The sequence below is a fragment of the Colletotrichum jinshuiense genome, chromosome 1, assembly GCF_051148585.1.
Source record: "Colletotrichum jinshuiense chromosome 1, complete sequence".
Taxonomy (NCBI): domain Eukaryota; kingdom Fungi; phylum Ascomycota; class Sordariomycetes; order Glomerellales; family Glomerellaceae; genus Colletotrichum; species Colletotrichum jinshuiense.
Window position 1 is genome coordinate 4,353,163 of NC_139302.1, and position 23,659 is coordinate 4,376,821.

A 23,659-nucleotide genomic window follows, 5' to 3' on the forward strand; every position below is an offset into this window, starting at 1 on the left:
GCATTGCGTTCCAGTCTTCGACCTCGATGGCGGGCGAGCCTCGTCGATATCAAGTGCGCCTGCCTCCACAATGCAACAAGATGCGCCTCCAGGGCGTAGGTACTATATGTGTGACCCAGATCACCTATTAGGTCCCTCGCCAAACACTGGCGTCGAATTATGCCAGGGGTGCAGCCTTGGGTTCTAGAAGCAACCCTCTCGCTCAAGGGGGAGGGGGCAAAGTTTGTAATCCAACATCCTCGCATTACTTGCGGCGATTTGACTGGATATGGCGTCTCACAAAATATCACCTTCCATCACACGCGAGATCCTGCAGTCAGCTCAGGGCCATCTCAATAGGGACGCCTCGCTTGCCAACTCCTGGAGGATCTGTCGTCAAGAGGGCGGGAGCCTGGGGGCTAAGCTAATCGACCAGTCCAATTCAGTCGTTATGATTCAAAGATGCTCGGACTCGGCTCGTCTCTGCCCACAAAAAGCCGGTGGCCAAAGTCCGATGTTGTGCTGCGATTGGGCAGGCCGTCAACGTGCGGCATCACAAGCGCTTATGGCAGATGTAACCATTTCAGGTCTCACATGCAGCAGCGATGCAATCCTATGGGGTCTGAAAGCTAGAGAACCAGCCCTAGGAATCGTGAAAGCTGCGAGGAATCAATAATTACGAAAATCCGAGCCGGGTCAGGGGTTCCTGCTTCTGCGCCTGTTGGGGGGTTTGGCATTCGAGATGATTCCCTGGACGGCTCAGCCGCGCGGGTGATGGACCGCTCTGGGCCTAATGGGTGTTTCTGGCGATGAAGTCATTGATGAGCGGTGTGGGATAAAAACCCGTTGAAGGAATAGGCCCCTAATTGATGCCGCGAAGATGTAGGGTTCTCCGGGCGCTGCCTCTCGCCAGTCTTTCAGGCCTTTTCTTCTACTTTCCTTGCCAGCGGAAACATTGGCGGTTGGACGTTGGGTAGTTGCTTTTTCTCTATTATAACCCGTTCATTACTTCCTGAAATGGTACTCGAAAGACGCGACTCTCAGGAGTCTCGCTCCGAAAAGAAGGCCTGTGCCGTCGTTGAGACAGATGAAACTGTTACCCTGGCACGATACGGCGTCGAACGAAGAGCAGATGGTCTCATCAACTGGCAGCGGGACTGCAAGACACACCCGAGGAACTGGTCAGTAAGGAGAAAGACGTTTGACACCACAGTCATCATTCTTTTCGAGTTGTACACGTGAGTATCCCCGCGTCTCGGCCCGCACCGAAGCTAATTCAAGTTAGGACGATCATAAGCACAACCGGAGTGAGTTTATACATTATATCAAGTCTTCCATATAGCCGTTCACGCCATCCTTGGACCACAATCCCCAAGGGGTGACTGAACCATGGCAATTTTGATGCTTCGTACAATTAATCACCTAACACAGCCGTCAAGTAACGAATGGATAATTTGAAGTCATACTCACGTTCCTGCGTAGGCTGTTGCCGCGACGGAGGCCGTTCCGGATTATGGACTCGATCGACAAGCATCCTTGGTTGGCTTCACTCTCATGTAGGTCACGGTCTCTCCTATCCGGGTATCGGACAATCGCTTACTGCAAACAGGTATCAACTCGGCCAAGCACTTGGGGGTTTCCTGATCCCCCCCTTCTCTGAGCTTTTCGGACGCCGCCTCCCCTATATCACGTCCTGTGCCGCCTTCTGCGTATTCAGTCTCCTCACCGGTCTTGTGCACTCTCCAGCGGCGGTGTACATAGGCCGCTTCGTCGCGGGCCTTGCCTCGGCAGTGCCCTCCGTGGTCATCGCCGGCAGCGTGGAAGACATGTTCAACACCAAGCGCCGGGTTTGGATCATCGTCCTGTGGAATGCGGGGACCACGGTAGGGCTATGCTTCGGGCCCATCTACGCCGCCTATATCTCGGAGGCAGTGGGCTGGCGATGGATCTTTTATAGCGCGGCAATCGTCACTGCGGTTCTGTTTGCCGCTCTCTTTGGGGTCAAGGAGAGCAGGCCGAGCCTTTTGCTAGGAGGCATCATCAAGCAGATCCGGGAGGAGACGACTGTAGAGGACCTTGATTGGCATAACCCTGATGCAGCGCCAGATTGGCGGGCGTTGGTTCGGATCAGTGTGGTCAGGCCGGGGAAAATCCTGCTCACAGAGCCGCTGGTCATCATGGTTGCACTGATATCGGCGTCGTCATGGGGCATGATCTACCTCTTCACCGAGTCGCTCACTGTGGTGTATCTCTCCCTCGGGTTCACCAAGACCCAGGCGTCACTACCGTTCTTGGCCATCGCCGTCGGCGTCCTCTTTACTTTCCTACCTCGTCTTTGGGACATGAAAGTTGTCCGGGACCGTCAACGCAAAAATCTCCCTGTTCAGCCGTAAGAAGACATCCCGGGCCTCATCTATCAAAACCTTTAAATATGACGCTAACGGGTCACTCCAGAGAAGACAAAATCATCGGCTTCGCGTTCGCTGCCCCAGCGCAAGCCATCGGGCTGGCGTGGTTCGCGTGGACCATCCCGCCGATGGTGGGCAACGTGCACTGGATGGTCCCAACGGCGGCGCTGGTGCTCGTGGGCTTCGCGGTCAACGAGACGGCGCACACCCTCAGCGGATACCTCGCGGACTCGTATCTGCTGTATTCGGCGTCGGCATTCTCGGGCCTCGCCTTTGTGCGGGCCATCGCGTCGGGGCTGATGCCGCTCATCGCGCACGAGATGTACGCCGGCCTGAATGCCAACTTCGCCGGGACGATACTCGCGGCGCTGGCGGCTGTTTTCTGCATTACGCCGTGGTTGTTCTTCCGGTTCAGCAAGCGGCTTAGGCAAAGGAGCCCCTTCGCGAGGTTTAGTCTTGAGACGCACTGCAGGACAAATGTGGAGGAGAATTAAACCAGCCCGCGGTTTGTGTTCCGGGGGCTTTTAGACAGCGCCATCTGGGTATTGACGAACGGGAAACCGGGCGCGTCGTTGGATCGGTCGTTTGAGCTTAGCTAACCAGCCGTGACGTTGAGAGGGCAGATCGTCGTCCTAGTTTCAACAGGGTTGCCTGCGGAAGATGGAGTACCTTATTCGGTGGGAACCAGTGGAGAAGCCGTTCGTGGTTGCTGCGACGAACATGTGTTTGCGATGTCCAGCAGGCTGAATGAATCGCTGCCACAATCCCCCATCGGGTAGCGGTTCTCGACAAAGGAAACGCCTGTTATCAGCAGCTAGCTACACACGTTTCTTCTGCACGGCAATTTATTTTTTGTAAGACCTGATGCCTAAGATTCATCGTCATTCTGTCTATTAACGGAGTCCGGAACATGCTTTGGCAACCCAAAAAGTGAGACATGATGCTCGGGCCAATGTTGCAATTCTGCATTACATGCTCCCAAGTTCTCGACCTCTCCGAGACATGCCTCAGAATCATTTTCTCCCCTGTCGGCGCCCTTTGTTCGGACGCTACTTCATGCCAGCAAACATTCCCACTTTGATTGTTCCTGTTGATGTTTGCTTCTCGCACTCACTCCCTTTGGAATACTGCGGCGTTGAGGGCCGCGCAGCCACGCACAGGGCGGGCGCATGAAAAGATATATAAAAATGCAATTTGAGGAACATTAGTGGCCAACGGCGCTATTAGGTACATGTTTGATAATGGGCAGGACCGTTGTCAGACCACTCGAGAGAGGCACGGGGCACCCCACAAAATTGGTGACAGGCGGCGGACGTCATAAAAATAATCGTTCTCGTCCCCCCCCTTACACTAATGAATGGGAGGCTCCTCTCGTCCCCCCAATTTCCGCGGCTTGGGGAACGCTAAGCCTGGGCCAGGGGGTGACTTTTTGAAGGAGGGCTTCGTACGGCCCTCCGTTCCATGGCGGATTCGCGATGCCTCGGTCCCTTCTTGCTGTGTACGAGAGAAGGCGGAAGGGACATGTCATGTTGTTGTTGGTTGGTGGGATTCCGGCTGAAATAGAAAATAGACCACGCTGCACTTGCACCGCACCGCACTGAATATGAATGGGACCTTCCCGCTCCGCTGACGCCGCTGACCGCTTTCGGTAATAGTAAGGTAACACGCTGATCCCCGCTGGTATCCGGAACTTGACACGAATGAGGAAGGCCTGGAAGGGGCGTCGGGGCAGAACAAGGGCGAGCGAGCAGCGAGTAAAGTGCCAGGCAAGGCACAAAGCCCCGCGGCTTCCATAGGGAAAACAAAGCCCAGAAAATTCGGGCTGAGTCGAACAAGGCAAAAAACTCCTACAGCCCCTGCGCCTGCCCAATGAGAAAGACCCGAGAAGGCCCCAGCGCGGGTGTCCAAATTTTTGGCTTCCGCCCGCGAAATCTCCCCTCTCTCCCTCCCTCCAGAATAAAGTGGGAAGTGGGCAGTGGAAAGTGGTGCAGGTGCGAGAGACCATAGTAAGCCGCCCGCCCCGTCCGCCCGCCCACACCCATGTGAACGAAAAGTCACTCGCCGGCTGACATGGGCTGGCAATCTGGTTGGTTGGCTGGTTCGCTGCTGCCCGCCGTGGGTGGCCTGTCCCGGCCCAAGGAACGGCCTGGGCGGGTTGAGTTTTCCTGAATTTCTTCCACCCGGGCCCTGTTTCGAACTTCCCTCCTTTCCCTTTTCCCTCTTCAACACCATTTTGGTGAATACTCCCCTCCCTCCCTTCCCAAACTCGACTTGCTGACCGCGATCGGAAGAGAACCGACCGACCACCAATGCATAGTGAAAAAGGATCTTGCGACAACTCCAACTCTTTCCTCAGGCACCAGATGCGCACCCCGAGCCACAAGAAAGTCCAGAGAAACTACGAATTCGAGCCACGCGCCGACCCCGAGCGACGCCGAGGCACAGTTCTTGTGCTTCCCATCTAAACCCCCTACCAAAGTGAAGGCCTTCACCAAGCCAGGGCGCGAGCGGGACACCGACGCGCGCCCCTCGTTTACGGGCAATATTCACTACTACAAGGAGCGACCTCCCTAAACAACCCCCTCACACCACCGGAACCATGATTTCAAAGGCGGCGCCCGCACTGAACACGGTGCGCGGCTTCCAGAACACCCCCGCCACCTCCGGCGACGAGGATTCCGACTATGGCGTCTGCGCCACCCCGCCCGTCTCCTCGAAGCGCGGCCGGCCGGCCCGCATTGACGACGTGGTCAGCGCGAACTGCAGCCCCCTCATGCGCGGAGCTTCTTCCCCTGCCGTGTCCGGCATCGCCAAGCTCCGCCTGCAAATGGAGCCCCTCAGCCTCGACGCATCCTCCCGAACTAGCACCCTGACGCTCAACGGCGGCAACGGTCACGGCCATGGCGGTCTTTCGAAAGGGCTGGGCATTAGCAGTGCTGTCATGAGCCGCTGCGGAAGCCAGGACGGCAGCCAGAGCGAGGCCGGCAGCGAGCGTTCCGAGAGCGGCTCTACGAGTTACGAGATCAACCTGGAGCACGACTACGTCGACGAGAGTGTCCGAGAGCGGACCGGGAACATCGTGCCTATCGAGGGTAGCATGGACTTGCAGCGCAAGATGACGGCCGACGACTTCGAGCCTCTCCGGTGCTTGGGCAAGGGCACTTACGGCACGGTGCTGTTGGTCAAGCAGCGCAACTCCGGTCGGCTGTACGCTCAGAAGCAGTTCAAGAAGGCTTCCTTGACTGTGCATAAGAAGCTCATCGAACAGACCAAGACGGAGCGCCAGATCCTCGAATCGGTCAGCAGGCACCCCTTTGTCGTCAAGCTCTACTATGCCTTCCAGGACCATGAGAAACTGTACCTGATCCTCGAGTACGGCCAGGGCGGCGAGCTCTTCACCCACCTGAGTACCGAGAAGATGTTTGCCGAGCCCGTTGCCGCGTTCTACATGGCAGAGATGCTTCTGGCCATCTCCCATTTGCACAGCACCCTGGGCGTCGTGTATCGTGACCTGAAGCCGGAGAACTGCCTGTTGGATGCCGAGGGCCACCTGCTGCTTACCGACTTTGGCCTGTCCAAGGTTGCCGTCGACCCTTCCGAGGATCACTGCAACTCGATGCTGGGCACGGTCGAGTACATGGCCCCCGAGGTCATCCAGGGGCAGAAGTACGGAAAGGCTGTCGACTGGTGGTCGTTCGGCGCACTCGGCTTCGACCTGATGACTGGCAACCCGCCTTTCCGTGGCGGCAACCATGCCAAGATTCAGCAAAACATCGTCAAGCAGAAACTCGTAATGCCTTACTTTTTGAGCCCCGACGCCAAGGACCTCTTGACGCGCCTCCTAAAGAAGGACCCCAAGAAACGACTGGGGGCCAACATGCCAAAGGATCTCCAGACGATGAAGGGTCATCGCTTCTTCAGGAAGATTGACTGGAAGAAGCTAGCGGCCCGAGAGGTCGAGCCGCCCATCCAGCCCCTGATCACGGACCCTGAACTTGCCGAGAACTTCGCGCCCGAGTTCACCGACTTGTCCCTGAGCCCTGTGGTCACGTCCAAGGACCCCTGGAGCGCAATGTCGGCCAAAGAGGATGACCCGTTTGGTGGCTTCAGCTTTGTTGCTTCGAGCAGCCTCCTAGAGAGCCACGCGTTCAGATACACCACGGAAGTATAGAGAGAATGCATAGAGCGGCGGTGCCAGACGAGCGGAACTTACAACGTGTCGTCGGCAAGAGCGAGACACACTGGCGACGAGTGATAAGGATTGAGTAGAACAAAAACAAGGTTTGGAGCTTTACCGGGAATGGAACGGCGAGCAGCCGGCCAGTATGGAGTTTCTGAAGCGAAGCAAGATTGGCTTGGACACGGAGCAAAACCAAGGCTACGGCTATTATTATTAATCATGCGATTCGACCACTGGGGGGACGTAACATGAGCATCGAGATCGGATTTTCTGTTTTGAGGAGGGTTTGACAGGCGTAGCGCATTACTTAAAAGTCACTTTCATGCATCACCACGATGAATATATACGAAGTTTTTTGAGTTTTCCTTGGCAAAGACGAGAAAGACCGCGCAGAGAGTCTCGGCCAAGACCCCAGGCCCATTCGTCGTCGTCGTTGTTGTCGTCGTCGGCTTCCTCCTCATCTCCCCCTTTCGAGCAATCGCTCTCGCATCCCGTGGTTTCCAGCCCGACGCTGCGCTCCTAGGGCAGATCTGCTAGGCATCTTGGCAGCGAGTCATGGCTCCTGGAGTCCAGATTGCCGCCAAGGACCGGATCGGAATGCTGTTGTAATTTTTCCCCTTCATTGTGACGTGCGTTCATCCTTTCCCTGGCAAGACTCTGATAGCACCTTGATTACGCGGTCCTAGTCTGCGGTTCCTGCTTGGCTGCTACGCCCATCGCCAGGTTTGCTTGTGAAAGGGGGGCGTGGAGGTTGAAACGGTGGGATTTGGCCGTCCATCTTCCGTTTTTCTCGATATGTGCCCACCGGATCGCCGGCATCATGATCATGATGCTCGGCGGTCCCCCTGTTGGGATCTTCGACATACGGGCATACGGTAGCTTTTTTCCTATCTTTGTTTCTCGTTTTGTTTTTGCTTTTTTGGTTGTTTTCGAGGAATCCTGCAGGAGCGCACAAGTGCCGGACGCCTCGTCGTCGTACCCTTTTTCGGGGCTCCGGAGGAGGGGCGTACGTACAATGCTCCAAACATCGGATTGCTGACCCATCGGCGGCGAATGCTACTGGCCCGAGTGCACACGGCCGGGCCGCATAACAATGGCTTTTTGTTCCTTTCCCCTTTCGCCGAGGTCGACGTTGTGTTTCATGGGCGAGGGAAAAACCCCGTGCCCTGCGCGCGCGGTGCTTCCGGCGTGCAGGACGACATCGGATGGTTAAGATGTAGCGCCGGGGACTCGTGATATCATCTGCGGCCGTTGCTAATCTCGGTGTTGTCGTTGGCCACGGCAGTGAATGCCAAAAATAAAATGAAATCTTGAATGCCAACAATCGAGTCGCACAAGATGACATGTGTTCGGGTGAGATGGGTAACCCCCTTCCTTGCCGACAAGTAATTGGCTGCGTCGTTATGTTGGGCCAAAGGAGAGGTTGAGCTTGGCGTCATTTGGGCACACCGTACTCGCTTCACTCTGACTAATAGAGCTGGAGCCAAAAGAACCTTCGGCCTCTGGGCAGCCTAGGCCAGGCTGTGCTCTTACCAGAAACCCAATTGCTGCTGGCGAGGCGTCTGAAGAAGCTAGTGGATGCTGCGGTTAGCGGAAGACGTTGCGAATGCCTAGTCGTTACTGCGTCAAGTGTGGGCAAGACTGGAGTGGTATTACGGATAGTCGATACCTTATTGAAAGGTAGTAACTGTTGTGGGGTCGGCTGACAGAAGTTACGAACCCACCAAACACCGCATAGCGCCTGCTAGAGATGCTGTTTGTCCCGGGGGTCGGGGTTGACGATGTCCCGTCATCCTAGGAGCCTTACGTCCAATACCAGATAAAGTCGAATTGACAGCTGCTCAGCCTCGATGGCTTGAGCTACTATTACATTACATGCGACCACGTGAAGAATCGCAGCTAGGGATATGGGACTGCGCCACCGGAGCAATCCATGTTCGGGGCGGGATGATTGTTGTGCCATCGCTTAGACTTAGCGGTGTAATAGAGTTCACCCGACTCGCTGGCGACTCAGGTGCGATCTGGGGGATGATAGACGGGGGGACGGCAGGCACAACCCTCCTCGGCTAAGTGAGGCCCCGAACCGGCCCCACTCCGGCCGCCGTGGCCGGAATGGGGCTTGAAGTTCGACGCGACGAGTCGATCTTCATGGTGAGTGATGACCAGGCAAGAGATCGTCGGAGAACTAGGTTTTTGCTGACGGCGCCGTGACAGGTCAGGTCTGGGACCGTGGCGTGGCCGGCCACGAGGGTTGGTGGAAACTTTGCAAGTCGTAACGACTTGCCCTGAAGGTTTCATTGCGTTTGGGGTAAACTATCGTCCATCATCATCGGATGTGGTGAAGGCATTAGCCATCCCGCTGTTGCAGCAAACCTAATATGCGGGTGACCTGGGACGTTCCAAAAGCATGCACTTAAAGCACTCCTAGAAGGAGGGACAGGGTAAGTTCGGGTTTAGCATTGGAATAGAGGGTGGCAGCGCAAGTTCTCGCAAAACCCAATCTCGACGAGAGATTTCTGCCATTTACAAGAGGTCTATTGAAACCCATACCGGTATAGACGTGGACTGGGATGGGCCTCGAGGTGATGCGCGCTGGTGAGTAGGCGCTGGATGGGGGCCTCGGCAGCTTGGCGTGGTGAACGAGCGTGGGGAAGAACCCTGAGCCCCAAACAGTGACGCAATGTTGCTGCTGTTTTCGGACATTTCGGTACCGGTAGTAGTGTAAGCCTCCTCCTGCATGTCTTGGGAGGTTGTGCATTTTTGGTCCAGTGTTTTGTTTTGGTGTATTGTTTGCGCACTGCTCAAGCTTCAGTGGTCCATCAGCAGAGCCTGCCTTGCAGCTTTGACACGCAGATTGCAAAAGTTTGCCGGTATCCGTCCCTGAATCCGTGAGGTGGAGTATGGTCCGTAGCCTGTCTGAGGTGGCCGTCTTGCCGGACTGTGCGAGGCTTGAGAGGCGTGTATATTGTTTGCCTGTGCCATGGCAGGTGCCAATGGACGCGGGACAGAGACAATGATCTCGGGAAGTCATGCAGACTTCGGATCAAAGTGCGTCATTACTTGAGCCAAGGAACAGTGAAAACAGGCAAGTGCCTGCGAAAATTCAGACGAATAGAAGAGAAGGCATTTGTTGTCAGCGTGTACATGGAGTAGTAGAGTTTCATCTTTTCGACACGGCGTCAAAGGCGCGTGGGTGGCCGGGCTCAGATCGAATCCTTCCGGTTTTGGGCAGAGAGCTTGGTATCTCTGACCAACCTTGTTCAAGACCAACCAGGTCTAGAACTGGTAGGTAGCGTCGTCCCCAGTCGTCTCCCCAGGCGATCTGCCGCCATTCTGACCCGTCTTTCGCTCCGTCTAGTGGGGGACATGTAAAAAGACGGGAAAGGCATTGCGCGGCCTGCGTCGGTGCTGATCCGCGCTTGTTCAACTGGCGCCGTTTTTGTGAAGGGGTTTGACAAATGAGGATGGATGGACGGGCGGGTTAGTTGGACGGTTTGATCGACTTCGCCGCAGACGTGCAGACGTGCATACGTGGTGTGTATGCAGGACTCATCGGCCCATGAACACATGTACCTCCCCTCCGTCAAGTTCGACCCTCAATGAATTACTACTGTGGTACATGCAGGCGTGGTCGGTGCTGAAGTGGTTGCATTTCTCGGCCAGCAAAGATAACCTTTGGCCGACGGGAGATGATCGAAGCCTCGTGGGTGAGAGGCCGTTTGGGAGTGAGAACAGAATGACCCATTCTGTCGGTGACGGTGAGGATTCGGGCTGAGACGCAGCAGCAGGGAACACCAAGAGAAATGCCGAAAGCTGCGCCTGCCGTCAGATACACGCCCTCCTTGGCGCAACGTACCTCGTCAGCAAGCCTGTCCGGGGCGCTTGGCAAGAGACAACACAGGTGCACCTTGTGGGCGTGTAAGTGTATACCATATCCCGGAGTAAGACGATATTGGTAGTATGTGACTGGCCAGATTCAGACGGCGTTGAGCGTACATGCAAAAAGTAAGTGTGTTTTGGTTCCAGGCGCGGCGGGTGCCGTGGTAGTGGACGATAAGGAACTGAGCGCCGGTCCAGCGGCGTTATTCTAGGCGTTTTCCTATGCGACACGCCGGCTCTCTTTTTATTTTTATTTTTATTTTTATTTTTATTTAGCAAGTGCGGTGAGGAAGCTCGAGCAAGGCAAGACTGGCCCACGTCCTTAGTCTGTATGCACCTTCACAAGGCCTGAATGTGAATGGTGGCTTACTGTGGCACTGTCCGTGTACATCTCAGCCAATACGGAGGTGCGTGCCCGATGCCTCTCTGGGCAGCGCCAACTCCTCAACACGTTCCTGCCCCTGCCATGGCCAGCCACTGTTGGCAACCCTGGATGCATATCTAGGTAGCTGTATCTGTACAGAGTAATGTGCTGAAGGCAGTGGTGACGGGGCATGCAGCCCGGAGGTGCGCTCATCACAGCGACCGGTCCCCTGTTCCACTTCTTCCGCTTTTCTCGTTGGCCCAACTCGCTTTCCATCGTCCCAGGCCAAGCATTTACCATGGAATGCTTGCGTATGCCTTCTCCCTCGCAAATGCCCGATATCCCCAAAACACTGTTTCTGACCAAGGCTTACGGCAGCAGAGACCTCGGCCGCCCGCACGGCGTCATTTTGCATCCGAGAGGCTGAGCCTGCCCGTCCATGTAACCCACCACCCATTGGCCCGTTCACCTCGACTTTTCTGGCAATAGCCATCGGCCCTAAGCAAAACTTCACTACGCATATGCAGGGTATCGACGGCCGCCAGTTAGGCGTTTCGTTTCCAACTTCTCTCCACCTGGCTGGGCTGCTCCCTGCCCTCACCTCTCATTTCGTTTTGAGTTCGTGCTCCGTATCGGGCAGTCACTGCCCACGGCCCCAGGAAAACTAGCAGAAACACCCTGCCAACCCGCTAGTCCTATATGCGTAGAACTCTGCCAGCTTCCGCCCAGGATGCCCCAGCCCGGACCTCTCAATCTCCATGTGCTGAACAACATCTCATTGTTCGCGTGTGTTTGCGCCTCTCTGGGAGGGCCTATCCAGGGTGCGGGATTCTCGTTCGCTCTGCTACATCACGGATGCCAATTGCTCGTTGATGCTCGCCCAGAGCCAGCCAAGCCAAGTTGCCATCCCGGAGCACCATCTGTCCGGGGCCACCCCATCCAACATCGGGGGCTGGGGCAAACACGCCGTCCAATCACATCCTTTCCAATTCTGCCTGACATTCTGAAAGAGGGCATGCATTGCAAGGAGTCAAAATTATCACCAGGGGCATCAGTACCTGATTAGTCTCCCCGCCCATTTTTTAGGCTTCATTGGCCCCGGGGGAACGTATTGTACCGACCGGGTCCGTCGACGCGGGACCTCCACTCCCCTCCACACCCTCATTGTTGTGGTACTGAGCCTATGACAACTTCTGATCTGCGTGGCTATGTCGAGGAAGGCGTGCCGTCGCACATGTGCTGATCTCTAGCCTTATCTAAAGCTCCTCTAGGATCTAAGGAAAACGCTAACATCAGCTATTAGTTGGGTTGTCCAATGCAGCCTGCAGCCGGCCATCTTACGCCTGTGTTACGGGTGCTCCAGGGGTCATCCCCTGCGTGGCTTAAACTGCCAGAGACAGGCCAACACCGCTGGCCGCACTCCCCCAAGCCAAGATCCATTAAAACGAAGGGGAGGAGGGGCAAGAACGAGAGGCATGGACCGAAGCCAGGGCCGGGGTCCGACTCCCGAGACTGCGTCGAGAAATAACACGCCCCCCCAAAATTAAACGGGATGACCTTGTGCTAGTTAGTGTATGAGGACGTTAGCATTTCCCGCGCCAAGACTTCTTGACTGACGACGTGGGGAGAGGGAGCAAGTGCCATGAACGCAAATCATAGCAAAACGGTTGGCAGAACGAGCAATGCCACCGTGATTGCACCGTCCTCCCTCAACGCCGCTTTGAACCTAGCACCGCACGCCTACGTACGCCTTCAGCACCGTCGAGCTGGGCCATCTTCACTCACCCGACACTTCTTTTTAAGAACCCCGGAGCTCCCACCCTACCTCACTTCAGCTCGCCTCCAATTGCCTTATACTCCAACGACAAGTCCGGAGCCTCCCTACATACACAAGAAGACGTATGTCACATCCCGGTCCCCCCACCCCCCACTGACTGCCGTCGCCGTTGATTTAACTACTCCGGACCCTTCCCACTGGGCCTGCCGCATTGTTCTACGTTGCTGACTGTCTTGGCCTAGCAGCAGCCTCCACATAGCAAGTCGATCAAGATCTTCGTTACGATGAAGGCCTTCACAGCTTCCTCTCTTGCGGCTGCGCTCTGTACGTAGATGAAACTCCTGACGCTCTTGATCGTCACAGCTAACAGCTGCAACAGATGCGGCGACTGTCTCCGCCAGCGCCATTGAAGCATGCCCCAACGAGATTTGTTTCCGCGTTGCAGTCCCCCAGGTTGCTTCTAGCTCTGGCTCCGGCAACATGTACTTCCAGATGACTGCTCCGACCAGTTACCAATGGGTCGCTCTCGCCACCGGCTCGTCGATGTCGGACTCCAACATGTTCATCATGTATGCTGACGGCAACGGCAACGTCACCATCAGCCCCCGTACCGCGCGTGGCCACAACATGCCCACCTACGCTTCAAACGGCGCCGCCCTGGAGCTTCTTGCTGGGTCCGGCGTCGCGAATGGTGTCATGACCGCCAACGTTCTCTGCACCAACTGTGCCCAGTGGAGCAGTGGCTCCATGGCCCTCAACTCGGCCACCAGTTCCTGGATCGCGGCGTGGAAGTCTGGCAGTGCCCTCAACTCGGCTAGCGTCAGCCAGAGCATCAATGAGCACGATAGCCACACCAGCTTCAACCTCGACCTTACCCAGGCAACTGTTGAGACTGACAGCAACCCGTTTGCGAGTGGCTCGGTTGATGGTGGCAGTGGCACTGGCAATGGAAGCGGCAGCGGCAGTGGCAGCGGCAGCGGCAGCGGCAGTGGAAACGGCGGCTCTACCAGCGGCGGCGGCGTTGTATTTAACGGTGACGGTGGCATGTCCAACGTCCTCCTCGCTCATGGCATCCTAATGTCGATCGCTTTTGTTCTCCTGTACCCCATCGGCTCTATCCTCATGCCCCTGCTGGGCAAGTGGATGGTCCACGCTGCCTGGCAGTCGATTGCCTTCTTCCTGATGTGGGCCGGCTTCGGTACCGGCTACGTCTATGCCCGTGACAACGGTTATGTAAGTCGCCTTTTCTTCTGTAAACCAGGAGAGAACTCCCTCTGTGGCCTTCCAGGCCAGCCACCTAGGATCACAAGGCTGACGAATTGTAGCTCTTCGCGCAAACCCACACGATCCTGGGTACTGTAGTTGTAGCCATGCTGGCCGTCCAGCCCTTCCTTGGATACGCACACCACGCATACTACAAGAAGCATCAGACCCGCGGCGTCGTTAGCCACGTCCACATCTGGTATGGCAGGGCGTTGATGCTCCTGGGAATCATCAACGGCGGTCTGGGCCTTGAGCTTTCCAGCTCGCCCAGAAGCTATGTCATTACTTACTCTGTGGTTGCTGCCGTTGTTGGTGTAGCGTGGATCGGGGCCGGCGTCTGGGGCCAGACGCGGAAGTCCAAGTCCGACCGCGCTATCAAGCACCAGGAGAGCCACGAGTCCCCCGAGTCTCAGCAACGCATCCCCTACCGCCAAAAGAAATAAGCAGGAAGGCTGTGTTTTTAGTGCGCGATCCACGAAAAGGATCGCAGAAGCGAAAGGGGGTTGGTTCGGTTGGTTGGGAGGGATAGTTTGGTTTGGTTTCTCATTTGTTCTGTTTAATGGTTATACCAATGCATGATTGGGTGGTATCCCAATAATATGCTTTGGGGTGCCCAGGACCGCATCCCGAGGAGGCGGCAAATGGGTTGTAGAATATGGAGTTGGGAGGCGTTGGTGCTGACATCACCTCGCTGACAGCGAGACTATGAATGAATGATCACTTGATCTATCCCAGTTATACTTTTGCCGGTGGTTGTTGTGCCTTGTAACACTTGCGAATTAGGTGATGAGACAAATCTGCGGAAGAAAAACTTGTGACTATCGGTGTGTGACACTAGCAATCAAGCCCGGTCATGGAGGAGTAACCAGTTGTGAGACGGTAGGCAAAGTTGGGTGTGTGAGGTCATTCATGCAAAGCCATCGAGCAGCTTTTGGGGAGCTAGGAAGATCGCAAGGAGCTTAGGCCCAGCAGACCCAAACGCCTGGTATGGGTGCCGGACCAGCGAGCGGCGAGCCTATGATGTCGGTGGTTCGGCTCAGGACTGACGAAACCGTTCCTTTTGGCTGGCGGGCGACTACCGATGCAACCCACGCCCACGCAGGCCACTGCGGAAAGTGAGAGAGTCGATTCTCACGTGACATCGGCCCACCGCTCAGTTCTCCTCGTGTTCCCCCGATCCGCGCCGGCGCAGGTGAAAGTGGAGAAAGTGAAATCGAATCCTGCCTGCCATTTTCTTCCTGCAGGCCACTCTAGTCAGGCCTGAGGCATCAACTTTGTAGCGGTGATCATTGCGTCCAACCAAACCGAACCGGCTCACTCCAGCTTTTTACGTCCTGTCCCGTACAAAACCCTCAACCACCCGTCGTTCCTCTCCCCCCTTCCCCCGGTGTCCCCAATTGAGCCAGCCACCACCCACATATCAAGATGCTCGTCCAATTGTCCAGAGCCACTGTACGTCCTTCCCTCGCCTGCAATCCCGGCCCATGTTTGCGTCGCCGTCGCGCGGTTCGATCGGAGAAGGAGAGAGAAAAAAACTGACACCTGAGGTAATAGCGCGCCGCTTCGGCTGTCACTCGGCTGGCGAGGCCCAGCGCCGTCCAGATGAGGGGATTCATCGCCCCCACGGTTTCGCGAAGAGGTTCGTCGTCCTTTTTCATTTCCTATCGTCGACACAATTGCTCGGAGGAGGCGGGAGCTCGATGCGGTTGAACGGGTCGTGGTTCGGATTGCCGGTGCGGCTAAGGGAGGCCAAGCTCCGAAGCTGGGGACGGGTGCGCCCTCACCCCGGGTGACGATATCGGCCATCATCACATCGTCAACACATCGACACCACCCTCCCCCCTCGACCAATTCGACACCGACAATCATCATTTCGTGCTCGTCTACTGCCCTCCTCCCCCGTTGAGCTCACCTCCTCGCCATCGAAGCCACAGGATCTAGCACTAGTACAAGCACTAACCTCCAAACCCCGATATAGCCGACTTCGTCCAGGAGCTCTACCTCAAGGAGCTCAAGGCCTACAAGCCCACCCCCGTCAAGGACTCTGACGCCCAGGGCCAGGTCCAGACCTTCTCCCTCCCCCAGACCCCCAAGTCCCCCGAGGAGGCCGATCTCGCCGCCAGCCTGAAGGAGTACGAGAGCATGGCCGTCGAGGTCGAGGGCCAGGATGCCCAGGCCGCCGCCAGCGGCGAGCCCGTCAAGCACGACTGGCTCATGATCGAGGAGGACGAGGAGGAGGCTCACCACTAAACGCCAACCCTACCCGTATTCTCGACAGCCCCCCCGCCCGTATACAAAAGTTTATCGACAACATTTTCGCCGTCTTTATCAATCGACCGAAAACATCGTCTATCCGGAGTGACGGGGAAAAAGCGCTTTTCCGACTTGCTCCTGGATGTGTATCTGCCGCTTGCCCGACGGACCGATGAAGGGGGAGCGTGTTTTATCATTGAGGACAGGAGAAAGAGAGAGAGACGAGAGGAGAAGAGCCCGGAACGAGGGGAAAGGTGTGCTGGGAGGTGGTAATCCCGTGTATATTGTCCAGCTGCAACCTCGCTGGCTAGGAATGCTATTTGCATGCGCTCAAATGTGTCTGCTCCATCTCGCCCAATGGTCTGTGTGTGTGTATCCAGAACCGACTCGTTCACACCAGCACCTCGTGCCCATCCACGCGTCATCATCCTGCGTACAGCCGCCCGGCACTATTACAGCCAGCCCCCCCCCTTGTAAAGGACGCTTCCACCATAATACTGGCGATGTCTTTTTTATTGTTGTTTTTTCACAAAGAGAGGCCAGACTGAAGCCTTTTCCTGTATCCCAAACTTGTAGCTGGGGTTTCCCAGTACAACCACAAAGGTAGCGGTTCCCCATGTGGAGACCTGCACCCCCGGAAACTCCCGGACGAGGGCAGACCAGACCAAAACGTGTGAACTGAAGACAAGATGCCTCCAAGACTGGGTAAACCAGAAGCAAGCGGGAATGGGGAGGAGGGCGTGGGCATCTTACCCAAACTCTCCTCGACGCATAATGGGTTGAGGAGGAGGGGGGAGACACCCCCTCCCCTCCCCTCTTGAAGAAAACGCGGTTAAGAGTCATAGTGTTGACGTGTGTTGCGCGTGCGGGTATGTTGTTGTCAATGCGGTCGTCGCCGCCGTCGTCGTCGTCCCTTGGGCAACAAAAACACACATCAACAGAAAAACATCAACTGCCGTGTCAAGTCTCCACAACTGACAGCCGGCCCAGTGTTCCACCCCTTTTCCTCTCTCTTCCTCCCTCTCTCTCTCTTCGTCATGGCAAAAGAGTGCCTCGCGCGCCTCATTTCAATACACTGCTTCCTTACTAAGCGAGGGGGGGAATATATATACTGCTCAGTCTCCAGTCGTATTAGGTGAGAACTTTCTTGACATACTGATTCTTCTGCGAAGTCGAGTGGTATAAACATGCATTAGCCCAGACAGTTTGTTCTACAAAACCAATAACAAAAACATCATCACAACGATGCTTTTTATCCCCCTTCTTCCTTTTTTTCCTTTTGGGTGACATAAGCACAGGTCAAATGACAAGGCAAACATGTTCAGAGATCCTGGTATGGAGAGAACGGGTTTCTTTAGCTACCTAACTAAGTAGTATCAAAGGCGGCTCTTCTGCGAGCCGCTACCAGTTCTCCCCTCCTGTCGTGGTTTCTCTCTGCCGTCAGGCTGCTCACCAACGGAGTTCCTAGGTGTGATAAAACCAGGATAACTCCCGAGTCAGCCTGGAGCCCCGCCGCAACCACTGAACTACTCGAGCACCCCAAAGACAAACCTCCCATCGCAGAGCTGCAGTCTTGCTGAGAGGTGGACTTCGGTGGGCACCACGACGCATCCTGTTGAGGTCCTGCTTCCTCCAACTAATCTCCAATCTTCTCCGATGCGGAATGATCCCGCGATGGCCTGTGATGAACATGCATGCATGAAAGAGCAAAAAAAAAAATAGTTGATAAAGTAGACGGTCCGAAATATTGAGGTCACCAATGTTATGGGGCCCCACGGTATTCAGAGTCTCATCAAGGAGCTTATTGTGTGTTTGTGTGTGTGCTTCGATCAGCTTAAAGCAGCATTCTGAAGGCCGATCCGGGATCCGAATGTTCATCGCTCAGCCCAAACGCCATGTACCGATTATACCCCTAATTATCACATGCAAGTTGACCGCCCTTATGCACTGAATCCATGAATGTTCGTTTTTTTGACTTCGTGACAACGACCGCGATTTGCTCGCGAAAGAAATAGGCTGTGATGAACTTTTTCGTGTCCTCAAAACTAGAAGCAAAGATGGCCGAAACGCAACCGCAGTGCCCTCATTAGTCGTCAAAGTGTCCACCACCGATCATCTGTTCATCATTGGTGGTCGTGCGCACTATGCCGCTCATGCGGTTGCCTCTCTGGTTCAGATCTTCGAGATCATCCCAGTCGTCGTCTTGGTGGTGAGAATCACGCATCTCTTCGTCGTCGTATCGGTTCTTATCTCTCATGTGGTCGTCAAGAGCGCTCTCATCCACAAAGGTAAAGCCCTGGAAGTTGGCCTGCACAGATGGCGATAGGGGGGTCGACGTGGCAAAGCCCTTTGACAGGGCAGCCGCGCGTTCGTTGAGCGAGCCGTTGTTATCCAGCGCGTTGGTGAACTCCGGGTCGAAGTACGACACGTCCGTGGCAGAGGTCAACTTGGGTTTGAAAGGAGGCGTGATAAGCTTCTTTGTCAACAGATCCCAGTCGATATCGCCAAAGAAGGGGTGCCGCTTGAGCTCCTCCGCGTCATCGGTTGCGCCCAGTCGGTGCTTGGGGTTTCTGTTGAGCAGTCCCTTCACAAAGTTGCGGCCTTCCTGTGACAAGGTGTCCCTAGGAAACCGGACCTTGCCAAAGGCAATGTTCTTGTACATCTGTTGGGTGTCCTCCGCATAGAAGGGACTCCAACCACAGCACATTTCGAAAACCAGAACGCCCAACGACCAGAAGTCGACCATCTTCGTGTATCCCGACTCGTCAAGAAGCACTTCAGGGGCGAGATACTCGGTGGTTCCGCAGAAGGTATTGGTCGTGTCGTTTTTGGTAAGGTTTGCCTTGGACAGACCAAAGTCGCAAAGAGCGATATGGCCGTTCGCGTCCAGCAAAATGTTTTCCGGCTTCAGGTCTCGGTATACGATGTCGTTGTTGTGGAGGTGTTGGATGGCCAAGATAAGTTCTGCGATATAGAACTTGGCTCTTCGCTCATCGAACCGACCTTCCTTTTGCAGGTGCCAGAAAAGTTCTCCGCCAGACATGTAGTCCGTGACCAGGTACAGGTCTGATGGCGTTTGAAACGAGAACTTGAGACCCACGATGAAGGGCGAGTCTGACATCGCTGTGCGAACCAGGATGTTGCGTTCGCCGACCGTGTGGGCCACCTCCTTCTTCTGCACAATGACCTTCTTGGAAAGGACCTTCATGGCGTAGATACGTTCGGTGTCCTTCTTGCGAACTTGGTAGACCTGGCCAAAAGTTCCCTTACCAATCAGCTTGAGAATCTGGAAATCCTCGGGGCCAAAGTGCTTCCGCTCGGTTCGCTGGTAGACGGCTTCAACGTATATTTCCCCAGTGGGGGCGTTTTCGGCCGTGGTGTCGGCATGACCTTTGAGGGGGAACCAGCCACGGACTGCATTGCTAGCATCTCTGTTTGCCTGGAAATCAACCTGGCCCAGAAACTCCTCGCCGTTCGCGGTGTGGTCATAGACCGAAATATTGACCAACATGTTTGAGTCAACCACATCGCTGTCCTGGAGTTAGCCGGGGCAATCGAGAACAGAGGGGATTAGATGTTGAACTTACAACTCTGCTTCGGCATCCCACTTTGGGCTGGTGAAGGATCGCCGAGATCGGTTGCGGAACGTGTTGTAGTCCGAGATGCTTGTGTTGCTGCTCTGACGGCTGCGCATCGGAATAGACATTGCAGGCCGACCCGAGTCGCTTCCTTGCCTCTGGATCGGAATGCCTCCCAGGGAGGGCGCCGGCAGGTTCACGTCGTCCTCCTCCTCGACAGAGCGCGGGCCACCTGAGATAACCTCGCTTCTCTGGAAAACGGCCACGACGTAGGGGTCCTTGGCCCGTCTCAGACCCTTCGCCTCCACGATCTTGATCGTGAGCTTGCCTCGGGCAGCCGGGACCTGGGCACCGGTGGAGCCTCTGGGCGTCTGGGTGCCGCTTGGGGGCACAGTTTCATTGCTGCTTCTCTTGGAGGTTGACCGCTCCTCGGACTGAGAAGGCTGTGCCGCCGAAAGCGCTCTGGTCGGAGTAGGTGGTCCGCTCTTGATGCCAGCGATTTGTGTTAGCTTCTTGAGCTGATCAAGCGAGGATGACTTGAAAAGAAGGGTGGCTCCCTGCGCTGAACCAACATGGAAGTGAAGGGGGGACATCGGCGTGGTGGGGTTGGGAAGACTGGGGTTGGATATGTGATGTGCATGCACGACGGATGTTGTGACGAGTCTCGAAGGTTGAGACATAAGTGTCATACTGTGGCACTTTGGCGAGTAATATGAGTTGCTTTTTTGGAGTAACGGTCGCGCAGATGAGAATGCAGCGGACCGTCCATCTCCGTACAACAACGACAGACTTCTCTTCGGACGTCCCATCGACGACCGCCTTGATATCGGTGGGGTTGGGTACTGGTGTGTTTGTCCCAGTACCATGGATGTGGGGTGTTGTGATGAAGCTCGCTCTTCGGGATGGGGAAGTGATGGGGATGTTGGTTCAGAATCGCCACAGGGCACAGCATCTACTGAGCTGACCTGAGAAGCCCTCCCGTCCTTCTCGACTTGTTTTGTTGAGGAACCGGGCAGTGGTTGTCCTCGATTGCGATCCGACGTGACAGGGGCAGATACAGAATTGTGAGAAGAATCTGTACGAACCTGGCCGAAGTAGCTCATAATGCCCGGCAGGCGTTTGTCATGGAGGTCGGGTTGAGGGGTCGCCACGCCGGAGCGGGGCGTTTCAAAGCCGATTTGATCCGCTCCATCATCCTCAGGTGCGGCAGCGGTAGACCTGCTGCGGTGGTTAACAGCGAGGTTCATCATCATTAGTGTCGGAAAGCGCGCGGAGGATGAGAAATCGCGGAGAGAGAAACACGCCGGGCAACAGAGCGAAAAACGTGGGCAAAGAGTAGTAGAAAGCTAGCTCATGACGGCAGCCAAGCCCATGGCCAATTAATGAGAACGAGGGGATGATGGGGAGGCGAAATGGGAAGATGGTTTGCCCAAGTGCCTATGACGGAAAAGAACGGGGAAATTTTTTTCGTCCTCTTTGGCTGGGTGGAAGCAAGGATGCCGTCGCAATAGCTAGCCGGGTAGTGCAATTTGGAGGGGACGATGCAGAGAGCCAAAAGGGAAGCGTCGTCAAATAGGAAAATGAGCAAAGTGGATTTCTTGTTCCGAAGACCGCCCGTGGTGAAGTCCTTTAACACTAGTAAGGCCTTGTTCGGAGGGCCTTAGTAAAAGGCGATGGCGGGGCAAGATGCTGGGCGCGGGAGGGGGAGGGGGGGGAACGCGCCAGTTGGATGAAGAGGAGCAGGGTGATTGATGCTGACTAGAACAAGGACGAAGTGCTCTCGCTACGACTGCTGCCGGGCCTTGGGCGAGTCAGACCTTAACTCTGGCCAACCCTCCGCAGCACTGGCTTCTTGGGTTGACAAAGGCACCGGCATTGGCACTGGCAATGGTAGCCCCTCGTCCCAGCTCCTCCTCCATGTGCAATCTTGAGTGTTGGCGGTCGAACCAAGGGTCCAGGGAAGGTAGGTAGGTAGGCATGGGGGTTAGGGAAGGGATGGGACGAGGGGTATGCGGTGATTTGCATGTGCAAGCGGGTGACTCTGCGTGTGAACTGAATTTGGGACTGGATGCGTCGTATATCACACGCGACAGACATGGGCCATGAAGGACGGTCAGCTAGGACACCCCGGGGCCATCGGGCAAAAAAAAGACTGCCACTGGCACCCTCAGAACGGGCGCGCGGGGGCAGCCATAGGGAGATAGGGCCAGAAAGAGGAATGGCAGTGGAAGCGGCAGTATGAGGGTGAGGTGAGGAGGCGCCGACTGGGCTCAGTTGCTTGCAGCTTCGGACTCCTCCGGGACCGTTCAGTGGTACGCTGAAGGGTTCGTTGACGGCACCTCAGTTTGATGCCACTGGCACTAACCAGAAAGGGACCGTCGGTCCTCAAACCATATGGCGCAGGAACAGGCAATGAACGGCGGGCATCCCAAAGAAAGAAGCTCCTCCTCGTTCGCCAGCCACCCCTCCGTCGCCACGCTTCTGGGTAGCACGCATGTACCGCCGAGACGCGCCATGAGAAGGAAGAAACCTTCGAGACGAGAAGCCTACTAAGGCCTAAATCCATGTCCGACTCGGGGTTCAGGGGCGGCAGCATCCTGGAGTGTCATGGCATATGAAGCCCCGATGACATAGGAGGGGTCAAGCCTCGAAATGTAAAGGGTGCCGGGGTATGAAGGAATGGATGTTGATTGCACAGCTTCAGCTCTGGGGAACCAGCGTGACAGGGCAGGCAGGGCGGGGGGCAAACCCAGGTAGGAAAGGAAAGGCAAGACAAAGATCAAGCGATTGGGAAAAGCGTCACAACTCAGGCCCGGATAGAGGGAGGCACACTAGCGCCATAGCATTGGCCAGAGCAGGTCGGGGTCGAGGCTGGCCACTGGCCACTGGCCAGAACAAGCTTCAGAAGGACCAATGTCCTCTCTTTTTTTTTTTTTTTGTCTTCCCTTTTCATGGCAAGGAGTGTAGGGCGAAGGGGGCAGGGAGGACTAGAGACATGGAAAGACAAAGGCAGATGGGTGCAAATGGGGAAAGGCTCGGCTAAGGCAGAGACAGAGAAGGTGTAAAGACAGATGCAAGACAGAAAAGGCTGCAACATACCTCGAGGTCGAACCTGACATCATCATTGCCTGCGTCGCCCGCTTCAACAGGTCGAAGCCACCTGAGTTTGCATGTGCGTTGTCGGAGCCGGACATGGTTGCTGGCTGTAATCGTGTGATGGTGAAGGCCTAGTCGAGGCAGAGGCCCGAATCTTTGGTTGGCGTCAAAACAGGCCGAGATATCGCAGCTTTACCGAGGGATTGGTCGATGCGAAAATCGTGCGGCAGATGAGGTCAGTTTTGCGCCGGTGTGTGGTGGTGGTGGTAGTGGTGGTGGTGGTTTGGGTGAGGAAGCAGCGGCAGGTGCGGTGCAGGTGTTGCGATTTTTTTGGAGTTGGAATTGGAGACTTTTTTTTCTCTGGAGGGGCGAGAAGTTGAGAGTGGGATGTGTTGTGTTGTGTGTGTGTGCGTGGGAGTGGATGCTGGCGGGTGGGTGGAGGGAGAGGGAGGGGGAAAGAAGAGAGGGGAAGGCGCGAGCGAGAGAGTCCAGGTAAGGCCTGTTGTTTCCTGCTTTGTTGATTGCTTGCACCCCTCTCAGCATCGGGAGCAGGACGTGGACGTGGGACAGGGCAGTAGCAGCAGTAATAGCAGCGGCAGCAACAGGCGGCAGGCGAGTGTCGTGTGAAAGTGGGGCGGGGGGCGACAGCGCAACTCAGTCAAGGACAATAGACTGGTCCAAGGCCCGAATACGCCAGGGAGTCGGTGATGTGACTGTCCAGTGAGAATGTAGCTGTCCCAGAGGGCGGATCGTGAAGTGGCACCGTAGCGGAGGGTTCGTACGGAGAAGAACCGATTCTGGGATCCTGGAACGATCGGGTTCGGAGTGGGGTGGTCGTGTCGAGGATGAGGTCAAGGAGTCGAGGTCGAGGCGAGTGAGGTG

The 23,659-nt window shown here is 55.8% G+C and overlaps 5 protein-coding genes across 5 annotated transcripts; 4 read left to right on the top strand and 1 right to left on the bottom strand.

Annotated features, from left to right (window-relative positions):
- Nucleotides 1–996: 996 nt before the first annotated feature.
- EsH8_I_001120 (major facilitator superfamily domain-containing protein) lies at nucleotides 997–2,881 on the top strand (the record flags this gene model as incomplete). Its single annotated transcript, XM_083268533.1, has 5 exons — nucleotides 997–1,217; nucleotides 1,265–1,286; nucleotides 1,462–1,535; nucleotides 1,589–2,368; nucleotides 2,434–2,881. The coding sequence occupies 5 exons, from the start codon at nucleotides 997–999 to the stop codon at nucleotides 2,879–2,881; spliced, it is 1,545 nt and encodes a 514-aa protein (XP_083118971.1).
- A 2,105-nt stretch (nucleotides 2,882–4,986) lies between these two features.
- Nucleotides 4,987–6,558, top strand: EsH8_I_001121 (kinase-like domain-containing protein; the record flags this gene model as incomplete). The annotated part of the gene is made up of 1 exon (XM_083268534.1): nucleotides 4,987–6,558. One exon carries the CDS (start codon nucleotides 4,987–4,989, stop codon nucleotides 6,556–6,558), a length of 1,572 nt encoding a protein of 523 aa, XP_083118972.1.
- A 5,894-nt stretch (nucleotides 6,559–12,452) lies between these two features.
- EsH8_I_001122 (cytochrome and DOMON domain-containing protein) lies at nucleotides 12,453–14,293 on the top strand (the record flags this gene model as incomplete). Its single annotated transcript, XM_083268535.1, has 5 exons — nucleotides 12,453–12,554; nucleotides 12,614–12,709; nucleotides 12,836–12,911; nucleotides 12,967–13,820; nucleotides 13,913–14,293. 5 exons carry the CDS (start codon nucleotides 12,453–12,455, stop codon nucleotides 14,291–14,293), a joined length of 1,509 nt encoding a protein of 502 aa, XP_083118973.1.
- Nucleotides 14,294–15,275: 982 nt separating this feature from the next.
- EsH8_I_001123 (F1F0 ATP synthase subunit h) lies at nucleotides 15,276–16,100 on the top strand (the record flags this gene model as incomplete). The annotated part of the gene is made up of 3 exons (XM_083268536.1): nucleotides 15,276–15,302; nucleotides 15,405–15,489; nucleotides 15,829–16,100. 3 exons carry the CDS (start codon nucleotides 15,276–15,278, stop codon nucleotides 16,098–16,100), a joined length of 384 nt encoding a protein of 127 aa, XP_083118974.1.
- Nucleotides 16,101–18,189: 2,089 nt separating this feature from the next.
- EsH8_I_001124 (kinase-like domain-containing protein) lies at nucleotides 18,190–22,875 on the bottom strand (the record flags this gene model as incomplete). The annotated part of the gene is made up of 4 exons (XM_083268537.1): nucleotides 18,190–19,633; nucleotides 19,691–20,166; nucleotides 20,767–20,899; nucleotides 22,781–22,875. 4 exons carry the CDS (start codon nucleotides 22,873–22,875, stop codon nucleotides 18,190–18,192), a joined length of 2,148 nt encoding a protein of 715 aa, XP_083118975.1.
- Between the last annotated feature and the right edge of the window lie 784 nt (nucleotides 22,876–23,659).